The following is a 23,971-nucleotide window of genomic DNA, read 5'->3' on the forward strand; positions in this document are numbered from 1 at the left end:
GACTGCTGCTCTCGCAGTGATCCCGCTCGGATGGTGCTGTCAGCACTCCACTGGCACAGGTGCCAGTCATCGAATTTGGTTCAGTTTCAATCATTAGTGCTAATGTTATTTTAAAAAGTACAGATGTCAAATTTTCCGTTTTTATTCTCTTCCTCTGGCTGAATTCACATTGAAGTAATTGATACCATCTATTGTCCACTTGCATGGAAAAATTAAATATCTATCCTGAAAGGATAGTCTACACCCAGAGGAGGACAAAAATTCAACAAGTTCCTCTTGTATGTCAGTTACCGAAAGCCATGGAAGCTATTGATATCTGGTTGGTTTTTGGTATTCAGTTTCTTCACTGCTTTTTACCTGTCAGCAGGTGGATGAGGACATCATATTATTATTATTATTATTATTATTACACAGTCCATTTTGCTTATATTGCATATGCAATCATATAGTGCTGATGACAGAAACTGTGTAAATTACCCCAAGCACTTTAAGGTGAAAGATTACTTTCTTGACAGGCTTTTTGAATCAATGGGGGAAAAAAATAAACTTGCAAAATATAATGAAATTACTGAAAAATTCGAAGCTTTAGAGCAAAAGAAGTGCCAAGTTAATGAATAGCATTGTCTGGAAAACTAATTAAATATGGAGATTTATTCCAACAGACACGCCAAAACTAATCTTGTTTATGCATTAATGAGAATAATTTTCAAACATTGTAATTTAGACTATAAAATTTGGCACAAACTAACAGAAACAAAATAAGTCAATCTTTCCTTACATCCTATGTGAAATATTATTAATGAGACAATCTAACACATTTATGGAAATAAATACTTACACAGAACACTTAACGTAACTGAATCAGATGTTCCACCGACGATGTATTCATTCTTGGCAACACATGTATACATAACATTATTGTCATTGCCCGTCAAGTTAACTTTGGTTATTGATGTTGAAATAAACCCTCCTTTAGGTGAACTCTTTACTTGGGTGTTTTCATCTGGAAGCTGTCTTCCTCTTGCAAACCAAGTGATTGTTGCTGCTGGATTACTGTTTGTTGAGACACATTTTAATGTCACAGTCTGTCCAGCTTTAGCGAGCCTGTGACCGGAGATTTTTACTTTCTTTGGAGGAACTGAAAAACCATAAATGAAACCATTTATGAACAATGTTTAAACACTCAAACAGTAGTTAAATGTGAGAAAAATTATTATGAGTGGAATGGTATATGAAGAACTGAAGTAGAATGGATATAAGAGCTAGATAGCAACTGCTGTTAGAGACACTGTATTGCATTCAGCAACCGTAATACACTACTAAATATACTTAAGGTTTAAAAGCCAATACTGTGTCCTACCTGCATTAGAAGTGTAATTCAATCACTTTTAAGTTATCTCTGCAGATATTCTATAGAATTGAGAGGCAACACTGAATAACCATCCATGAATACATTGCTTAAATAGCCACTGAGTTTAGCAGTGTAACACTATTGAATCGACCAATTTATAGTGCTGGCTCTAAATTGTATAGAATACATGTAGAGATAACTTTAAAATGACAAGAGTGAGAAATAGAAGGTGACATGATGGAAGGTGAAAGTGAATTTTCAATTCTGGACAGAGAACGAGATGGATAAGTTATTGAAACCAATTCAAGTCACATGACAAAATAAGAGGAATTAGAAAGAACGAAAACCAACCAGAGTTTAAAACTGAATGGGATGAAACACAAATAACAGACATATGCACAATGAGGTACAAATTTCCTGCAACTGTGTTTTTGTTGCTGGCGCTTTTCTAACAAGGTGGTTTATTCTTAACTGCTCCTCAGTGGCTTATGATTATACGTGTATATATATACAAGTATATCTATAAATAGTAGAATAAGTTCAATATGTTCATTAACTTTATTTGACACCTGTGGACTGGCATGGAGCTATGCAGATCAAGGTGAGATTCCTAAATCTGGTTGTAGACCAAACATCAGGTCTTTGAAGCACTCTGGGTTACTTCTATACTTAATGTTTGTGAAATGAGTTTCCATTTGTACTGGTCACTTGTGTAAGATTTCCACTTGTACACAATGTATTGTACATTTTGGAATTCCCTTTAAGAACAGGTGAGTCTCTGATGTCAGGATGAATTGGATGAAGAAGATTCTAAACAAAATGTTCTCCAGCATTAGTGGGATTCTTTTGTAATTGATATAAATCTGCCTTGTATCCCTTCTTGAAGATGATAAATAATTTTTGTATTTCTGGAGTCACCAAGTATCTTTTCTTGCACCCTGCAATCATAATACATCGACTTCTTCATTCCCAAGTTTAAATATGCCAACCAGAATCAGATCAGACCTACGTATGCTGTTGGTTTCTAAAGAACAGGTTGCTTTTTTAGCAAGTGAAACACCAAATGGTCCAGTTAAGTTATATCACTGACCTTTGTAGTAGACATGTGACTATAGTCACACATAAGCATAATAAACATATTTAAGGAGAGAGAGAGAGAGAAAGAGAGAGAGAGAGATAAAGAGAGAGGGAGAGAGAGAGAGAGAGGGAGAGATAGGGGGAACTTTTTAGTGGAGTTGCGAAAAATAGTTCTTCTCAATACAGCTGATAAAAACAAGCAAAAATGTAAATGTTTAGAAATGTCTAAAAACAAAAAAGAAAGAAAGAAAAACACAGCTGAATAATTTTACATATAAATGAATATTTCCCTCTCAAAATTCTTTCATTGGAAGGTAAACTTAGAAACTAAAGTGATGGATAATATTTCGTAATTTTTCTGAAAGCTAAAACAAACGAAAGTATTAAAGATAGAATATGGTGATGATGATGATGATGACAATAAATAAATGTATTTTTTGTCTCTCACTAATACATTAACCACTGTAGTTAATCACTAAAAACATTACAGGAATGATGATGCAAATATATTGTCTGTATATAACCTCTTAATATACATCTCAGATACTTTCACACAAACACACACACAAGTAAGAACAGAAGCAAAAATAGTATTCAATATTGAATGGAGAGTTATGATTAGATGTAACTTTTCATTATCGCCATTCAACTTCTACAACACTGGCATGGTTGGACAGTTTGACAAGATCCAAAGGGTTATAATGCCCATAGTTTCTATAGCTGGATGCCCTTTCTAATGTCAACCACTTTACAAAGTATGAAATTTAAGAAGGATACTTAAAAGACATATAGGAGAGAAATTTGAACAACAAACTTTGTTTGGGTAAGTTTGAAACAAAAAGATGGGACAGGCTTGCTCCTGTTATTGAGCTGCTCTGAACAATTGCCATCCCATCATTAATTGCCTTTCAAAAACAGACTATTGTGCTGCAGTGTGCATGTTGGATAGTAGCACTGCTTAAATCTTAGCCCAAATCAATTCAAAACAACTTCAGAATGCACTTTTAATCTTCATATTCAGTTTTACAAGAAACTAGAAAAGAAATTTAAAAAAAATTCCGCGTCTGTTGACTAGTGAGAGGGCTAAGAGAGAGTTGTTGTCTGCTCTTGGCTTCATAGGGGCCTAAAGCAATTAACGAAAGTATGGGACATGCTACCAATTCACATTAGCTCATGGGAGATGGCTAGGGCTTTATACACACAGATACACAGCATAGAGTGTGAGCATATGTACTGTAAATATAAATATAGGAGGAAACAAAGCACTGGGGTCGATTTGCTCGACTAAAGGCGGTGCTCCAGCATGGCCACAGTCAAATGACTGAAACAAGTAAAAGAGTAAAGAGTAAACCACTTTAATGGCTGTGATTATTTCCATTGTTTTCAACATCAGAAATATCCCACGATAGAGTTAAATGCAGTGGTTGTGGAAATATTATAAGTTAGCTAACATTTTCACTAAACAATGCATTAAGAATAGAAGTGTAAAAATAGAAGGAACAATGAGATAGCAAGCTAAATGTCAGAAGTCAGACACACAGACAAAAATTATGAGCTATATAAATGTTGTATATCAAAAAATTGACAAATACATTGACTATGTAAGTGTGTGTAAAATGAAAGAACCTTATTCAAATTCAACTAAACTGTTCACAAACTCTTGCATTATTCGTATCAATTAGCACTTTGCCAATCACACCTCCAAGAAGAACCTTACATCCACTATTATGACTTGCAATGAATGCTCATTCAATTAAATATTTCATCCTGCTGATTGGACCGGATGATTTATCAACTGATAAATCTTCGTGAATCAAGTTATAACACACACACACACACATTTCTGATGCTGCAGATAAAGCAAAGTGCAGTTCAAGAACTGAATTGTTACCTCAGAGCAGAATGAAATAAATGTTTATATTATGGTGTCAGAATATTTGAGATGCATACACACACATATATAAATACATATGTATGTAAATGTTTTACAACTTAATCTATAACTGAAAGCATATGAAACCATTTCTCTTCTATATTTTACAACATAAAAAAATAATAATTCAGTAATAGACAACATAAATAAAGGAATAATCTTGTCTTTTCTTGGTTGTGTTATTTACTTTATTACAATAATAATAAACATCATTACTGAATCAAATAGTTCTAGACGACTGATTTTTAAATTAGTTGAGACAAAGATAAACCAACAGCATGCTAGTAATTTAGTCATAAACTGAAGACTAAATATTGTTTCAAGGAATTAATAGGAAAACAATTGTAAGAAAACTTATACAATAATAATAATAATGATATTCCATGTCAAACAATTCATACTTCGTTAGTACGTCACATATATTTGAACAAGAAAATTTTATATAAACTGTTATCAACTTACAGTGCACTGTTAGCTTGAAAGATGCAACTAATGGATTAACTGTTGCAGTATTAGATGCTTCACATTTGAAAATAGCATCATTATCAGAAGATTCAACAGTTAAGGTTAGGTCATTTTCTGCCTTATTCTGTTCAGTGAAGTAAGACCGGTCAATTTCTTTGTTATTCTTATACCAGATAACAAGTGCAGGAGGATTACCACCTTCAGAAACACATTTCAGGTGCAAGGTATCGTTAATGCGTACTACTTGACCTTCGTGATAACCGCTGATGTGAGGTTCGCCTGGTGGGACTGAAATTACAAGAAAACATATTTACATACAAGTGAATGTGCGTGTGTGTGGTAACACAGACGTTATATATTCTAAACGGTAAACTTTTAAAAACTACCGTTCTTATAAATATATATTGATTTGGATTTTGGTAAACACATGACAAACAATTCATTGGAATTTAAATCATCAATCTTAATTATCATAATTATCCTTCTTCAATAGTTAATTTATTAATGTAAATGATATTTTTTCTCTAATTTTCATTTTTACATTTTTTGGTTTTCCTAATTTAGATATTATGAAACAAACTTTTAGAAAATCTTTTCTTATTCAGTAAAATACTATTCTTAATTAAAAATGAAGATAATTTACTGTAGTCTAAGCCTACAGTATGCTTGTAATGGAAAAATCTCATCAGAAAGTGAAAAGAATGTTCCTTCTTTGTTCTGCGGAGAAATTGCCTTTCATTTTCCCTTTCAAAAATATTCCATATTTTAGAGCAACTAACGACAAACGTAAATATTCTTTAATTTAATAAAATCAATGATTGAACATAACATTCAATACATTTGAAATACTGACATATTTGATTGTAGAGAAAAATAATATTACAGATAAATGTAAACATTAAATAATGATGATGATGATGATAACTGTTTATAATTAAGGCAGAAAGCCTCTAATTTGGAGTGGAAGGGATTGGTCAAGTATATAAACCCCAATACCTGTCTGGTACTTTATAAATATACCAGTCTACTGAACAACTAACACTCCAGAGATGTTTATATGCAAGGAACTGGATACAAACAACACTGTTTAAAGAGACTATGATGAAGTAACATGACAAAAAGCCCAGACTGGGTTGCAATCCAATGACACTGGCAGGAAACCTTTCCTTACTAACTAGTGAACACGAGAGAAATGCACACACATATCTATATACCTATAGTGGTTTGGGTTGTGACTGCCCTTTCTAGCATGTAAGGTGTCCTGTCAAAGGCCACCTCTTTCGTGTATAAATACTTAATTGTTTGTACACTATTATATGAGTAGATATATGATGATGATGATGATGATATATATATATATATATAATATATATTTTCAGTAAAAATGAATATATATATATATATACACCACACAGATATAGATATACACCCACACACCACATGCACAACAAGCTGCTTCAGTTTCTCTCAACTGAATTCACTTATAAGGCTTCAATTGATCTGAAAATTCAATGACTGAATAATGATGATAATAAAACAACCACCTATGTACCATATTTAATGTATATACATCACTGATAGGCAAGTTGCTGCAGTATGCATCCAAAACAACAGTCTCTATGGACATGCAGTGTTTAAAAACACAGTACATATCAGAAGGAGGCAAAACACTGTGATAGCAGTAGCAGCTAGCAAGAATATGAAATGCATTTTGGCCTAGTTGGGCCTTATCAATGGCATGTACTCACAACAAACCACATATCTAGACAAGATTTATTGCCTCTGATATAGGAAGCAGTGAATAAAACATTCACTGATATTGTGAAAAGCCACCTGGCTGAAGCTGTATACATAATTTCTGTAAAAGTAGATAGTTTCTCTTTTAAGGACAACAAATATCCAGGGGTAAACTGCAAGGTACTTTACTGAGATAAGCATACTGTACTTACCTCAACATCAGTAACAGATTGAGAAAGTACAAGTGAAATTAATAACTGAATGTTCAAATCAAAGTGAATCAAAAATCGAAGAAAGAAAAAGCGGTTCTTACAAGATATACTAAGTTGTACGAAAGTTTCAAGAGGAGGACCCTGTACAGCATCATTTGAAGCCTGACAACTTAGTAAAGCATCATTGTAATTAAACTTGGGTCTGTAAGTTAGAACACTTATTGCTGTTGATAGTTTCTCCCCAGGCTTTGTCTCTGTCCGGTATGAAATGCCCGTTGTTATTTTCTCTCCATCCTTAAACCACTCTAAACGAGCAGCAGGACGGCCATTATGTGCAACACATTCTAATTTTATCTCATCTTGTGTGTATGGGATGTCAATAGTTGAGGCATTCTTGTGTCCAACTATTTTTGGAACATCAGGAGGGACTAAAAAGTGAAAGAAACACATTAAGAATACATGTATGCACAATATAATTTAATATATACACTATTCACATGTTTGCTTTAGTTTTTTTTTAACCATTGGTTACAGGTTGGGTCTGTAACAGGAGAAGGCTTTTGATATAGAAATATAGCCAGTGAAGGAGAATAAGGTTATATTTATTCAATAATATTCCCCTTAAATTTTCACAGGTTGATCACCAAGTGAATAGATAATAGAGAAGATCTAAAATAAGATAATATTGTGGATAGAAGTTTGTGAGAATTTCTTTCTCTTTTTTTCTTTTTTTTCTAACATGTTATTGTAAGGAAAGAAAAGAATGATGGACCACTGGTAGCATCATAATAGTTTAAGGAAAGAACAAGAGATGTATTATATGTGCAATGAGAAGACAGTTCTTTTTTTCCTTCTTTTTATTTTTTGTAATGGTCTGAGATAAGAAAATGGTTTTAAAAAGAAAACTTTTGAAACAACAAACTCAAGTAGATAAAGGATTGCATAACTTATAGAGGTAGCATTCTTATTTGATAATTTATTGTTTACGAATGGTTATAAATTTTTGTATAGCTACATTTAGTGTGAAAAATAAGTTTGGATATGACTAGGCTTAAGATATTTGATATCAAGAATGAGATAACTTCAATGTAAATAAATATATAGTGAAGGGTTATTTGATCTGTTGTTTAAAAGAAAGAGGTAGAGCATTTGATTTTTATTCCTGCACAGACATTACAAACATCAAAATTGTTAAAAATACTGAATAATGTATTTCTTAAGACATTTATTGAAGCATTAAAATATTTATTCCGGGCTGGGTGAAGAAATTATCAAATAAGGTACACACTGAATGTTGACCTTCAATGCATAATGTAAAGATTTATAATTTGTCTAAAAAGCAGGCCTGTCACCTTAAGTGCTGTTACATTCAACAGAAAGTTTTATTTAGCAAGAAAAGATTTTAAATCACAGAATAATAAAAATTTCTGACATTTAAAGAAGCCTATGCATTTGTATAAATTATGTCAGACAAGAACGCTTGATATTTTTCAAGACAAAAATTCCCAATGATTGATAGTTTTATAAATCAGATTATCTCATAAAGCATGAATGTTAACTTTCATAAAAAAAAAACAGAAGATATTTTAGGAAGTTTAAGTATTCTACATTGATCACAATAAAATTGTTAATAAAATTAAATCTACAAAGAATATTATAGAATTAGACAGAAAACTATAAAACACATTCAAATACATACCAGTTATAGTAAAAATATCAAAAACAATTTATCAAATTACTTGTGAATAAAGGAAAATATATGCAATGCGATTATATCACTTACTATGAACTGTGAGATAAGCTGATGCCATTAATGCTGGATTACCAGGTGTTGGTAACACCTGACACTGGTATTCTGTGTCATCACGTAATTCCACATTTGTTATCATAAGATTGTATTCTCCAAGGTTTAAATTGCCAACAACTTCATAACGAGAAAAACCAGGAATTGATTTATCATAACCTACAACAGAAGAGGGGGAAAAAAAAAACTCAAATTAATATTGTTCACTAATATACAAGGGAACAAGTAGCCAGATACATACACTCATACACATGTTCATGCATACACATTATATACATATATGTGTGCATAGAGACATATTGCATATACATCCTCCCCCTATATATATATATATAAATATAGAGTTTTAGAGAAAAGAACCAAGGTTCATGAACTCATCGATGAAAATAAGTATAATATAAAGTATAATATAATATAATATAATATAAACGCGTGTGTGTATAATTATGTGAATTTAATTGAGTTTTTACCTGTAAATTTGGATTTTTATCCCTAATATTATATATATATATATATATATATATATATACATATATATATACATATATATATATATATATATATACATATATATATACATATATATATATATATATATATATATATATATATATATATATATATATATACACCCACTCTTATATACCATCTATTTTTCCAGGTTTGCATGTGTTAGGTGAATGTAATTGAGGCAATGTTTTACAAGCAGGCACCCTTACTGGTTTCGATTAAATTCTAAATAATAAACAGGTGCTAAAATACAGCCATTAGTTCTTTTAATTCTAGTTTTTGTCCTTGGATTGTTTAAAATTCTGGTTCTGATGAAACCAATGTCGCAAAGCTATATTATCTATACACATACAAACACATATAAGCATGCTTCAGTTGACTAAAAATTATACACCCAAGAAATAAGCTTACTTAAATACACACGCACACACATACATGTAGATACATGTTAATTTAGTGAAATAAACGTAACATAAATATCAGCAGAATTAATATGTAGATGAGAAAAGAAAAAAAAGTAAAAAGGAAAGCACAAAATACTATATTTATTAAAAATTCTATTCTTTAACCCCTATCAACAAGTGTATTTGTTGCAGCACAGAGTATGAAGGTATCAAATATTTTATTTTACAGATCTATCTTCTATTCAAGAAATGCTTCCAAGCATATTGCTTAGCCTATTTCTCTCCTCTTCTATTGCTTGGTGACAGCTACATTTTACCGTTATTCATTCGTTTTAGAAGAAACATATATGTATGTTTGTGCAAAAAAAAAAAAAAAAAAAAATGTATGTATATATGTATATATGTATATAGGTAAACATGCAAACGTATTGCATGTTTACATATGTATATCTGTCACCAGAAGCAAAATATGGATTGGAATTTTTGTAGAGTTTATTCTTTTGTGTATTGTTAAAATAATGCTAGAGACAAAGGATTTTTCACACTGTTTACAATGAAAGGGTTTTCTCCCATTTAACTAAATTTGTAGAGAGCAAGTCTCGAATTCTTAATGGAAGATTTCTTACATATTCACAGAGAAATAGTTTTGTTCCAGTGCATATTCTTTTGTGTTTTGTTAAAATACTGTTATGGACAAAATATTTCTCGTAAAAATTTCACAGTGGTAAGTCTTCTCTTTATTGTGCATTTCTTTGCAGTAAAGACCACATGTTGCAAAGAAAATGGTTTCCTACAAATCTCAGTATTAACCAATAATATTTTTATGTAATGATCTTTGCGTAAAAAAGTTTCACTATGTAAAAATTTTTTATCACTTTATAACCATTTGATTGATTAGGCCATTTCAGTTCCAGAAATCACAAATTCATATATACTTAAGACTTGCAATATCCATCAATATATAAACCAAGAACAAATTTTGAAGGTGGATGGACTGCTGTTGTAAGAGCACTGCTTTTCTCATGTACAAGTAGAACAATTTTATGTCAAACTCAAGACAGAAATACTAAGCCATGATATTATGAATTCCTTTAATAAATAGTGTTTAACAATACTTTCCCAGAAGTATTAGATTTTTTTGAACACACACACACACACGTAATGTGTGTGTGTGTGTGTGTGTGTGTGTGTGTGTGTGTGTGTGTGTGTGTGTATATATATATATATATATAGGTGCAGGAGTGGCTGTGTGGTAAGTAGCTTGCTTACCAACCACATGGTTCCGGGTTCAGTCCCACAGCATGGCGCCTTGGGCAAGTGTCTTCTACTATAGACTCGGGCCGACCAAAGCCTTGTGAGTGGATTTGGTAGATGGAAACTGAAAGGTCTTGGTCTCCAGGTCTTGGTCTTTTGTCATTGCCTCTGTGAGGTCCAACGTTCGAAGGTCATGCTTCACCACCTCATTCCATGTCTTCCTGGTTCTCCCTCTAAGAGATTTTTAAAGATAGGCTTGACAGAGGAGATGAAAGGAAACCAAGACTTCTGGAAGTTTGCTGTAGTTGCAAAGACACATCAAGCTAAATAAAATCATGGCCATCCATATATATAGACAAGTCCTTTACATTGCTCTCTCAGCTGAGAGGTCCAAGTCTTGCAGGGTCATGGGTACTGGTTTCATGCAAAATCACTTGTGCTGGTGCCACATAAAAGTGCCTTTGTTAGTGCCACATTAAAAGCAATCAGTACACTGTGTAAAGTGGCTGGTATTAAGAAAGGCATCCGGAGACAAATGGAGCCCAGGCAGCTCTCCAGCCTCGCCATCTTCCTGTCAAACCATCCAACCCATGCCAGCATGTAAAACAGATGTTAAATGACGATGATGATGCCATATCTTTACAAAATTCATTTACCTCACTTTCTGCAAATAATTTTCTTCAACTTCAGTATTCAGTGCATAGATTGTATCATAGCTAAAGATGTTGTAAGACCAGAAAAATCAATAAGAAAAGTTGATATTTCTTAAAACCAAATCAGTTTGCAATATTGCAAAAGGATAAGTGACTACACCCTCCACACAGCAGTCACTTATCTGGCCAACTCGCTACTTACACATCACGGACAGAGTCAAATAAATCCAATAGAAATAAATACAGGCTAATGTTATTTCATATAAACCTAAAAGAAAGTCCTTCAGTGAACTTAGTGAGCGAGAGTTGTTTATTACTTGAGTTCCATTGCAGCAAAGAAACCAAAATTATCAATTGATAGCAGTTGTTGCAATTATTAGACAGGTTACATCAGAGATTCTTTGGTGGGAGTTCCTTAATTTGTAATAAAGATGTTTAGTTTGCATCCTTGACATGTTATTAGTGATTAGGAAGCACGGGTTTGAGTTGAAGATATTTATTTGATAATAGTGTGGATAACAGGAGAGAAAAATGGTGGCTATACAATATCTCGTAATGATTAACTTCATGCCAATTCAAACAACTGCAGATGTTGCGGTGGTGGTAATAAAAGTATATGAATAATTACTGTGGTCTGTTTACTTTTAACTCCATCTAGTAAACTGATTCTGCAACATTTGCCATGCTGTACATAGCTAGGAAAAAACTCCTCACCAATTGCAAGGTGTAACATTTGAAATAACTTTTATATTTAAGTTACATGTTATTCCTGACTAGCAGGGCAGTACAAGATATTTTTTGTTTTTACTCTAGGCACAAGGCCCAAAATTTTTGGGGAGGAGGCTAGTCAATTAGATCGACCCAGGATGAAACTGGTATTTAATTTATCGACCCCAAAAGAATGAAAGGCAAAATCGACCTCGATGGAATTTGAACTCAGAATGTAAAGACAGACGAAATACCGCTAAACATTTCGCCCGGTGTGCTAACATTTCTTATTTCTTTATTGCCCACAAGGGGCTAAACATAGAGGAGACAAACAAGGACAGAAAATGGATTAAGTCGAATACATCAACTCCAGTGCGTAACTGGTACTTAATTTATTGACCCTGAAAGGATGCCATCAACTGGCCAGAATTAATAGTCACCTCAAATATATTAATTACATAGAAACACACTAAAAGCATGCATCAATATCAGGCGCAGGAGTGGTAAGTAGCTTGCTAACCAACCACATGGTTCCAGGTTCAGTCTCACTGTATGGCACCTTGGGCAAGTGTCTTCTATTATAGCTTGAAGCTTGTGAGTGGATGTCAATTTAACAAGATATAGACGGGGTCAACTTTGCCTGTCATCCTTTTGGGGGGGGTCAATAAAATAAGTACCAGTTGAGTACTGGGGTTAAATGTAGTCAGCACACACGTTCCCCCTAAACTGCTGGCCTTGTGCCAAAATTTGAAAGTAATGTTTACGCATTGCTAAGGTGGTGAGCTGACAGAATTATTAGCATGCAGGGCAAAATGCTTAGTGGCATTTCATCTGTCTCCATGTTCTGAGTTCAAATTCCACCAAGGTCATCTTTGCCTTTTGTCGATAAATTAAGAACCAATTGAACACTGGAGTTGATATAATCAATTTGCCCCCTCACTCGAAACTGCCGGCCCTGTGTCAAAATTTGAAATCAATTTAATAAGTTGTAGGATATTATTGCTTAGTCAAATACTGATGCTGCGGAACAATACTTTCCTTTCAAAGAGTCTGTTGCAGGTAATATACCAATAACAGAGGCAATAGTAACAGCAGAATGTGCAGGATGAGAGGGATAGAGTTGAAAGAAGAAAACTGATATTCTTTGCAATCTGTTGATGTATTTTTAAATACATATAATAGATGTAGTAGTGTGAGAATTAAAAAAAATTATATTCTAATGAAATTATAAATACGCTTTTATCCTAAGCCATAACCATAAAACATGGCTATTGTCACAAAATAATACGATGACATTTTTGTAATTAATGGCCTATTAAAAAAAACAGAAGTTCGTTAACCACTCTGCCAACATTTACGGCACTATTGTTCGAAGATATGCTGGCAACAACAATGATACTAATACTGCTACTGCTACGATGTTCGCAGTGAAAAATAAGGAATAACGTAGTTCAAATAAAAGCTTAAAAAAAATCCTCTCAAAATATTAATCAGGTATACAAAGAAAACACGATGTTATGAAATTGTTTCCTTTTTGTTCGTATCACAATGGTATTCACAGTTAAAAGGATCTATTCTATAGTACTTTAGAAACATAGATATATGTAAATTCGTCAATGTATTGACATGGAAACAGTAAATACATGCTTTAAAGTTGCAAAATGTCATGACTATGCAAAACATTATTCAATAATTCACAAATTATGTTTCAGGTATATTTCTCATTCGATGGATTCCGAGTGTGTTTAGGCATATGAGTGCCTATTTCACAATTTTATGGTATAAAAATTAAGGGAAAAACTAATACAAAATTTTATAGTACACTACAAAAAATAGAATAATAGACATACGCATTTCTACAAAGCCAATTCAAAAAATGATTCTTATAAAATATGTACTTTTGTTCTTTTATACCATTGCAATTTTAAAGAATATGCAATGTACCATACAATATCAATATGTACGGGGACACACACACACACACACGTGTGTATGTGCGTGAATCACACATATATATATATATGCCTGTGTATGTGTTTGTGTGTATATATATATATATATATATATAAAACAATAATAAATGAGTATATGCATATATACGTACAGGTATGTGCATACCTACGTCTACCTGTATATATAGGTGCATATCTGGGTACAGGACATTGCAAACAAAACGTAGACAAGAAAATAATAATAACCAGAGAACAGAAAGCACACAAGCCTCATAGAGAACATTTTCCTTCATCAGCTACCCCCGTTTTAACTCCGGCGTTTCGAAGAGTTGGGTAGGACGCATCGTTAAAACGGCTCTTCCCATGGACCGCAAATTAAATGTGTATACACAAATTAAACCTGTGCCATGGAGGAATGTAGTGGCGGACAAAAAACAAGACAGGAAAACAAACGGAAAGGAAAACAAACGGAAAAGGCTGTGCGGCCAGACATGAAAAATTATGTGTATATGAACGCTGTGAGGCACGAACTTGAAAGTGGAGACGAAGTAAGTTCGCTTGTTTGCTCGGCGATAGCCAAGGAAGAAAAGGATTAGTGACCAGAAGCATGTGACCATGCAGGGGTAAGGGGGGGGGAGAGAGAGAGAGAGAGTAGTAGAGGGAGAAACAAAGGGAGGAAGTAGAAGAATAGGTGAGCAACGAAAGAACGAGAGGAAGAGAGGAAATAGTAGTAACAGAAGGAAGAACGAGAGGGGAAAGAGAGAGATATAGTAGTAACGGAAGGAAGAACGAGAGGGGTAAAGAGAGATATGTAGTAGTAACAGAGGAAGAACGAGAAGGAGAAAAAATTATAGAGAAAGAGATAGAGTCGCGTCAGAAAATATAAAGTTGAAAACTATTCCCCTCTCATTCTTATGCACCAGGCTCAATCTGATCTGGCAAAATTTCTACAGCTGGATGCCCTTCCTAACGCCGACCACTCCGAGAGTGTAGTGGGTGCTTTTACATGCCACCGGCATGAAGGCCAGAGTATATACAAGATTTCATCTACCTCATACAATTCTCTGCCTGAAACAGATACTGGATCAGAGAATACAAAGGAGCCAGTGAAGAGTTTGAAACCGTCTTCGGCAACGATGTTAATGGAATTGCTCCAAATGTTGAAGTGAATTCTGGAACAGAGTTGACAGAAAAAATGAAAAAAAAAAAAAACAGGACAAGAGAACTGGTATGAGAAAAAACAATTTCAACATGTGACATTCATTAATGCTACATCCAGAAGTTAACTAGCCTGTAAATTTAGGAAAGCACTACATGACACAAAGCTTACGAAAGAAAGCAGTAATAAAAATAGGCAGATCCATCCTTTTATATCATATGTATTTAAGAAAACAGCTTGCACTGACTACAACAGCAAAATATATACAATAAACCCTAAAAACAAATTGCAAAACTAAAGACATTGTGTACTACATCAGATGAAGGAGAGACAATATAGGAACACCACTACAGCCTCTGTAGGAGAGACATAATGCAACCTACATGAAAGGTTTAGAGAACATTGGAGAGAGTAGAATGAAAGAAAAATATCCATAGTCTATCAACATGCCATACAGAAATACAATGGCTCAATAAAAAATGTCAAAGTAAAAAATTTCTTTCTAGATAACCAAAAGACCAACCCTTATGATAGATGACTGAAGCTATACAAATACAGGAGGCAGACCCCACCCACATGTTTAATATGAACAACAAGTGGGATAACAATGTCATGTAACAATAATGCACCATGACAATAATATGCGAGTAAAGATAAAATAAATCCAAAAATAACTAAAGTCAACTAACACACACACACACACACACACATACACACACTGATTCTGATGTTAACAATAATAAAAGAATAGAAAGAAAATGAAAACAAATAAACATCGTTATTTCATATGCTTCCAGCCATGGAGACGTAGTAAGAAAAAAAAAGTTAAAAGCTAAAACCCAAGCATTTAAAAGAAATAACACATTGAGAAGGATAGAGATTGATGTAGTCAAAAAAGCTTTTGGGACATAAACAAAGATCAACTACTTTAGAGGAAAAAAAAAGCGGGGGTGGGGGAGAAATATAGACAAACAGCAATTGGTGAGTGTCTTTCATAGGTTATATTAGGACTTCCCAGATATAACAATGCGTGTTTGTTTGTATGTGTGTGCACATATACATACACATGCATACATATACATATGCAGGCGTACATACATAAATATATATATAGACATTTATATATATATGTATGGATATATTATACACACACCTACACACACACACAGATTAAAAAAACTTTTGATTAATGCATAACACAAATATAGCACTTGAATTTTTTAAAAATATATTGTGGGATACTTTGGTAATATAGTGTCAGGCAACTTGCAGTTTATATTTATATGTAAGTTAAAGCTGAGTGGAAAGGAAGAGCTGTTTACAAATAAATAAACAAAAGTAAAAATATATAAGAAAAACAAAATCACAACAGAAAATGATTTTAAAAGTATAATCTTGGTTAAAAATAACAGAAAGTGAGAGATTACTAGGAATTACTGAAGACTGAAATGTGATTTTACTATCAAATAGTCAAATTCCTGAAACTCGTTAGTTTTTATTTTAGAATGAACATGACTATCAATACAGTAATTAAGGTGAATTACATTAATTAAAACTCTAAAAAGTATAGAGTAAGCACACACACACAAACACACACACACACAAACACAAAGCAAAAGAAATAAGACGAATTAAGAAAAGTATTTTTAAAACAGCAAATATATCTTCAAAAATATTTCAGACCAACACTAAAATATATATTTCAATATTTAATCATTAATACATAAAATTCTATGATATATATAAAGTTCTAAATATTTCTATGGGATAGTGTATTGCTCAAAAGCATAGCAATATGATTATAAACACAAATATACTGTATACATTATGTAATAATAATTAAACATAGTTAACTGCTAATTTTCAGAAAAATTTATTGAACACACTATATTAAGTTCAGTAATATCGATAGAAATATCAGGAGAAATTAAATTATAGTAATATCTAATTTAGCAAATCAGTCCAAAAACAAAATAATAATTAATCGATCAATACCATAATGTAACTAGCTTAAAGATTTAATATAGCTACGTAACTAATATAAAAAAGTATTTTTATTAAATTGATGATAAATAACTTTCAAAACTGGCACCAATTTAGTTCCGTTACAAGATATCGTGTATATAATATTAATTAAAAGCAAATAATTATAAAATATATCTGAAGTTTTTAATGAAAATGAAGCAGTAAAAAATTGATGTCTACCAATGAACAAAATGCACAGACAATGTTTCTATATAATGGCTAGATGTACCAAAAGCTATTTCATTATTGCTCTAGGCTCTAAGAGTTCTATAGAATATTTATCCTTGGCATCTAGTAAAACCCAATAAATAAATGCAGTTCTAGGATAGAGCATATCAATAGATGATTAAAAAAAAATGAAGTTAATGAGAATCTATTTCACTCTGACCATCAAAAAATGCAATAAGAAACCTTATATTAGTTATCAATGCATTACAAGGATTAGGCGCCAGCCCATATTCAATAAATTTAAGAAATGCATTTATAAAGTAAAAAAAAAAAAGATTCTTTTAGTGATTTAAAACCCTATAAAATGAAGTAGGAAGCAAATAGTTATTTAATATGATAAATGCAAAACCTAATTTCTGTGTGTCAGTGTGTCACACTTTGACTCCCCTCTCTCACAATTCAAAGATACTTCTACTGTTGATGTTTTATTAAAAGTAGTAGTGTTGATGGTGGCAGTGGGAGTAATAATAAGACAGAGAGAGAGAGAAAGAGTGGGTATGTGAGAGAAAGAGAGACTGAACGCTAAATTCATTTTCTTAGTACCACCACCACATCTGCCATGCACAAACCATTCAGACTTCTGACGCCACCTCTATCAATACCTTTGACTTTGCCGCCTTCCCCTCCATCACCATCACCACTGTCGTTCACATCGCTTATTCTCACCTCATCCCTGACCACCTCGGCTACCACCATCATCACAGACGCATCCACCTCTATCACAATTAGAGCTCATACAATTACTATCACTCCATTACCATCACAAAAAGGCTGAATGGTATGTGTATTGCAGATGTGGTGGCGATGGTTGTGGTACTGTAATTTATCATGCAGCTTTGCAATAAGTTCCAAGTCGACAAATTATATCTTTGTTTTGACGAAAATTGTTCATTGCTTGAAAAATATTGATCAAGTTTAATAAAACTTAGTATGTACTCAATGCATGAAGTGTTATTGTTGGTCCCAAGGCCTAATGAAGAGCTCTCCACAGGAGCTAGCTTAAAAGCTGCTCGGTAGGGTGGCTTTTAAGGTAGTAAGTGAATATAATCATTCTATTATAATAATTGAGATGAATTTATCATATTGTACATCAATGTCCTTTAACAAGCTAAATCGTAAGTAAAAATAGTTAAAATAAGACTAGTTGTCACTTCCGAGTCAGTAGGACTTGGTAACTATTTTTGCTGTTTTAGTTCTGTAGGTAGTAGGGAACAGACAGTCTTTGCCTTGCCACTTTTGATCTAGCAGAACATCGAGGATGTAACAATGGGGGGGGGGGAGAACCACCAGCTCTTGGCTGATACTCATTTGCAAGACCATGCTCAAGGACATGAGGCACCACCTAGTTCAGGAGCTGAACCCATGACTTTATGATTGCGAGCCCAATACTCTTTACACGTGGAAAATGGATGATAAAAAAGAAAAATAATACCAAATTTGAAAAATAATAAAAGATGAATGAAAAATTCATAAAGTTCTTATAAACATGAATTTATAGTCAAGCAGTAAAAAAAGATATATTAGTAAGATAAATAAAATAGTCAGCAAGGATATGTGCTTAAAGTACCAAAGACCAATACCGAAAATATAAAACCAATGGTTTATATTCTTTGTTGGCACTATGACTAGTGGTCATGAGCTTTCATAGACCTGTGATATTAACAATCCCTCACTTGAAAGACAGATACAGATTGAATCCAGCAAACTTTGCTTTTCGAGCAAGCGAAGAGCATCTGGCCATGAAACTCTACCTCAGATAGCCACCACCCCCATCTAACCTATGCTAATATGGAAAATGAAAGATTAAATGAGTGAACAGATTATTAATTTAAGTTTGATAATTTATTGCAGTTTGAGAATGTTTCTATATTCTACTGACACATACCACTTGCTTTTCAAATATATTTCAAACAGATTAGCTAATGAGCTGTAAATGGGATTACTTGCTTTCTAAAATTCTAACCTTACTACAAAAGCCCATCAAAAACGTGGTTAATATAAATAAGATTAATGATATTATTATGCAAATGTGAAATCTTTAATAAGTGTTTTAAGACAGGGTGGGTAGGTGCATGCATTTGTATACACATACAGACATATGTGTGTATGTACATTATTGTATGCAGAAATAAGGTGGTGAGCTGGCAGAATCGTTAGCACACCGGGCAAAATGCAGAGCAGCATTTCGTCCGACCTTACGTTCCGAGTTCAAATTCTGCTGAGGTCGACTTTGCCTTTCATCCTTTTGGGTGAGTCGATAAAATAAGTATCTGTTGAGTACTGGGGTCGATGTAATCAACTTGTCCCCTCCCACCAAATTTCAGGCTGGTGGCACGTAAAAAGCACAATTTCAGCGTGATCGTTACCAGCGTCACCTTACTGGCACTTGTGCTGGTGGCATGTGAACAAAACATTCGAGCGAGGTCGTTGCCAGCACCGCTGGACTGACTCCTGTGCAGGTGGCATGTAAGAACACCATTTGAGTGTGGCCGTTGCCAGTACCGCCTGAGTGGCACGTTAAATCACCCACTACACTCTCGGAGCCGTTGGTGTTAGGAAGGGAATCAAGCTGTAGAGACTCTGCCAAATCAGATTGGAGCCTGGTGCAGCCATCTGGTTCGCCAGTCCTCAGTCAAAATCGTCCAACCCATGCTAGCATGGAAAGCGGACGTTAAATGATGATGATGATGATGATGATGATGTGCCTACAGTAGAAAGGATTATTGCATACAGAAATCATATACAAATATAACCCATGGATAAAACTACAGGAGTCAAAGATGAAGATCATCCAATTAGTTTTGCCTTTCTTAAAACTCATTAAGAATATCCTCAATTTTTAATTGCTGAATTTATTCATAAGAAGGTATATTCTTTAGAAAGTGATCATTTCCACAAATTTCATAGGTACTGCCTCAGTAAATAAGTAAAGATCAAAAACACCGAAGCACGTCAAGAGTACAACTGAAAGAGACAGAAATAGCTTTTGAAAAGCATTCGTTATCTGAACTGACTGAAATAATACATACACATCAGAAATAAAGTGATGCTGTCACGAACTGATAGTGTCTATCTTGCACATATTCTAGATACCAGAGCAGGTAAAGCAAATTCAACAAGTCCTGATATTATTCCACATTAAACACTCACACACACACAGAGTCAACTATAGGTGACAGAATATGTGGCACATACAGGTGTCGTATGCCTGTGTGAGAAGAGTTAACCAGGGTTACTCAATAGCATTCTCTGCTTCATACATGATAAGTTCTAAAGTCACAAGTGAAAAATCAATAGAGTAACAAGTATAAAATCAAAGTGATACAGCAGAGGACTATGTCTAGGGATACCTAAAGCTAGTAAGGCTAACTGTCAGTTTACAAGCATCTAAATTAAGTTCAGTAATAAAAGGCTACATAATAATATAAGACATTGAAAAGAATAAATCCCCAAGTTCATGAAATATAGGTATTGATAAAAGTAAAAGAGAAAAATCAAAGATAAATTTATTTAGAATTAGTGACAGATTATCTATCTTGATTTGAATCTGTCTTGTCAAGTATTTTTTAATCATGGATGTAGCTTATCAGTTTTACTAATATTTTATTCTCTAATTGTTTCCAAACAACTATATCACTGACTTAAAAAATAAATGCAAAAAAGAAAAAAATCTATAATGTAATTTGATTAAATCAGGAAATTTCTATGATAAATTAATAATGATAAAAAAACAAAAACAAACTATTTTGTAAATGTCACAGAGTGGAGAAAGGTTTGGTTTCCCCCATCTGTAAAGACAATGAGTGAAAAAGACAAAAAAAAACTGTTCTGATTTTTAATTTAGAAGTGCAGCAGACTGTCAGAGCAAGAGAGATTCTGCAACATGCTGTAAAATAGTAGTAGGCTAGTTTCCTGTACATGTTAACGTAACAATAAGTAGTTGGCTGTATACTACATAGAAAGATTAGTGAAAAAGTCCCCTCCGGATAAGATGTTGACAGAATTACAATAGAAATAAAGTGTATAGCATAGCAGCAATTAGAAGCAGTAGATGGTATTAATAATTTCTAATGATTATTTTTACCTCTGTCCCCTTTGAAAAGCTTAGATCAGTCTAGCCATGTCAAGCACCACCACTACCATCGTCATTGTTATTATTTAATGTCCATATTCCATACTGTCATGGGTTTGATGGTTTTAACAGGATCCAATGGACCCAAGGACAGCATTGTGCTCCAGTGTCTGCTTTGACAGGGTTTCTATGGCTAGATGCCTTTCCTAATACCAACCACCTTTCAGTATATATCAGGTGCTTTTCTTTTTCTTCATGCCACCAGCACTAGTGAGGTCACCATGCATCTTGCAAAACTACAACCTCCTGAGGGGGAAGCTTTATGCTAGAAGATGATAGGTAAAAGTATGGGAGAAGAGGCCAGAGAGAAACAGTTCTTTGCGGCAGAGGTGCTATACAATTCGCATTTTAGAAGGAAATATAAGAGCGACCAGGTGGAGCAGGAAAGAGATAAACATAGTAGTGATGAAGTGTTAGGAGGGACTCTGAAGGTACGAGATCATTATAAATGAGTGGAGACAGAGAGACAAGGAATGTAGGTTATAGTGGTGGTTACAAGAGAGTATGGGTGAGTGAGAAATGGGGGTGGATGAAGGAGGGGAATTAGGCAACCAGTATAAGAATTGGGTAGGACTGACGGGAAGAAGTATAGAAGATGACCAACAATGAATGAGTAGAAGGGACAAAGAATTTTTGATGGTGTACATTCTGATTAACAGAACTTTTGTGTGTGTCTGTACGTGTACTTGCAAGAGTATATTATACATGCATAGGCGTAGGAGTGGCTGTGTGGTAAGTAGCTTGCTTACGAACCACATGGTTCTGGGTTCAGTCCCACTACGTGGCACCTTGGACAAGTGTCTTCTACTATAGCATCAGGCCGACCAAAGCCTTGTGAGTGGATTTGGTAGACGGAAAACTGAAAGAAGCCCATCGTATATGTGTGTGTGTGTCAAATTCTCTTTCTTTCCTTTCCCGAGCGTCTAGTAACACAATCTGTATCACGCCCTCACGTTGTTGTTTTTTTGTCTTTTTCCTTTTTTGAACCTATATATATATATATATATATATGTATGTGTGTATGTGTGTATGTATATGTTTGTATGCCTGTGTTTGCCACCCCCAACATCGCTTGACAACCGATGCTGGTGTGTTTACGACCCGTAACCTAGCGGTTCGGTAAAAGTGACTGATAGAATAAGTACTAGGCTTCCAAAGAATAAGTCCTGGGGCCGATTTGCTCGACTAAAGGTGGTGCTCCAGCATGGCCACAGTCAAATGACTGAAACAAGCAAAAGAGTAAAGAGTATGCATGTATATATGCATTATTGCAAAGCAATACTCAGAGTTGCATTAGTAAAGATCCAGTTTAATATTACTCAACACATTCTGTTTGAGTACTTATTTCTCATGTATTGTATATATATTAACATGTATTCATTCATTTATTGTATTAGGTGAAGATTAGATCCCCATCAGTTTTGATGATGAGTATGAAGCTGGATTACCTGTTCATTGAATGAATTAGTATAAAATGGTTTAGTTATCCACTGACATGTAATTCTCAGGCAGATTCAGTGTGACACAGAATATGGACAAGGCTGTGCTTTTAAATTACATATACAATCCATCCAGTCCCATCTACATAAATTTCTTTTGCTCAAAAGGCTTGGGTGAAACAGAGGATGCAATAAAAGACACTTGAGCAAGGTGCCATCCAATGGAATTGAACCAGGTGTCTTGTGATTAAAAAGCTAACTTCAAAACTATTCACCATATTGCATTCATTCTTTCTACACAAACATACACACACACAAAAACAATATAAGAATTCTTCTGAATTCTTTGAACTATCATCAGAGAACACACCATTTTAAATAGAAATGGAATGAAAAAGAAAATAAGCATAATCATGCATGAAAGTTATTAAAGATATTGCTTAAGAAGAGAGGGAAACAACTGATAATATTTATTGGACTATCAATTGCTGTCGTTTATAACTGCAGGCATCGCACCTAAGCAACACCTAGGTAATACCTGTATTACATGAAGTAACAATGAAATTACCTAATGTAAATCCTTCTGGTGGGCAACAAAACAAAACTTTGGTGGGTTGGGGAGAGATATTCTATAGAATGTTCCATAGAAACAGCTATTTAGATACAATCATAAAAATAAGGTTGTTTGGTTTTATTTTCAAATATATTTTATTAATTAGTGGATGTCCGCAACCAACACGTTTGCAAATCCTCAACGAGATCAATATATTGTTGTTCTGTGAATGATGTATGGTAGGAAAACCATGCAGAGAGAATGAGTTGAAGAGGGTTGCAGATCCAAAATGTAATGACTGGATGAAGTTATTAATGTAGGGAGATAAACAGTAAAGAAAAGAAGAGAAAGGAGTGCCTTCAGTGAACAGGAGCT

General features: G+C 33.8%; 1 protein-coding gene across 12 annotated transcripts in view; it reads right to left on the reverse strand.

Annotated features, from left to right (window-relative positions):
- LOC106873723 (nephrin) overlaps positions 1–23,971 on the reverse strand; it is a 722,597-nt gene that overhangs the window by 103,685 nt on the left and 594,941 nt on the right. For all 12 annotated transcript variants that reach the window (XM_089352173.1, XM_089352163.1, XM_089352167.1 and 9 more), the window contains 4 exons: positions 8,559–8,738; positions 6,877–7,203; positions 4,824–5,114; positions 839–1,138 (listed from right to left, as the gene is read on the reverse strand). In XM_089352173.1, coding sequence (XP_089208299.1) covers positions 839–1,138; positions 4,824–5,114; positions 6,877–7,203; positions 8,559–8,738 — 1,098 coding nt within the window. The remainder of the gene's footprint in view (positions 1–838; positions 1,139–4,823; positions 5,115–6,876; positions 7,204–8,558; positions 8,739–23,971) is intronic.

This window comes from Octopus bimaculoides, chromosome 5 (assembly GCF_046866305.1).
Source record: "Octopus bimaculoides isolate indiv1 chromosome 5, ASM4686630v1, whole genome shotgun sequence".
Lineage (NCBI taxonomy): Eukaryota > Metazoa > Mollusca > Cephalopoda > Octopoda > Octopodidae > Octopus > Octopus bimaculoides.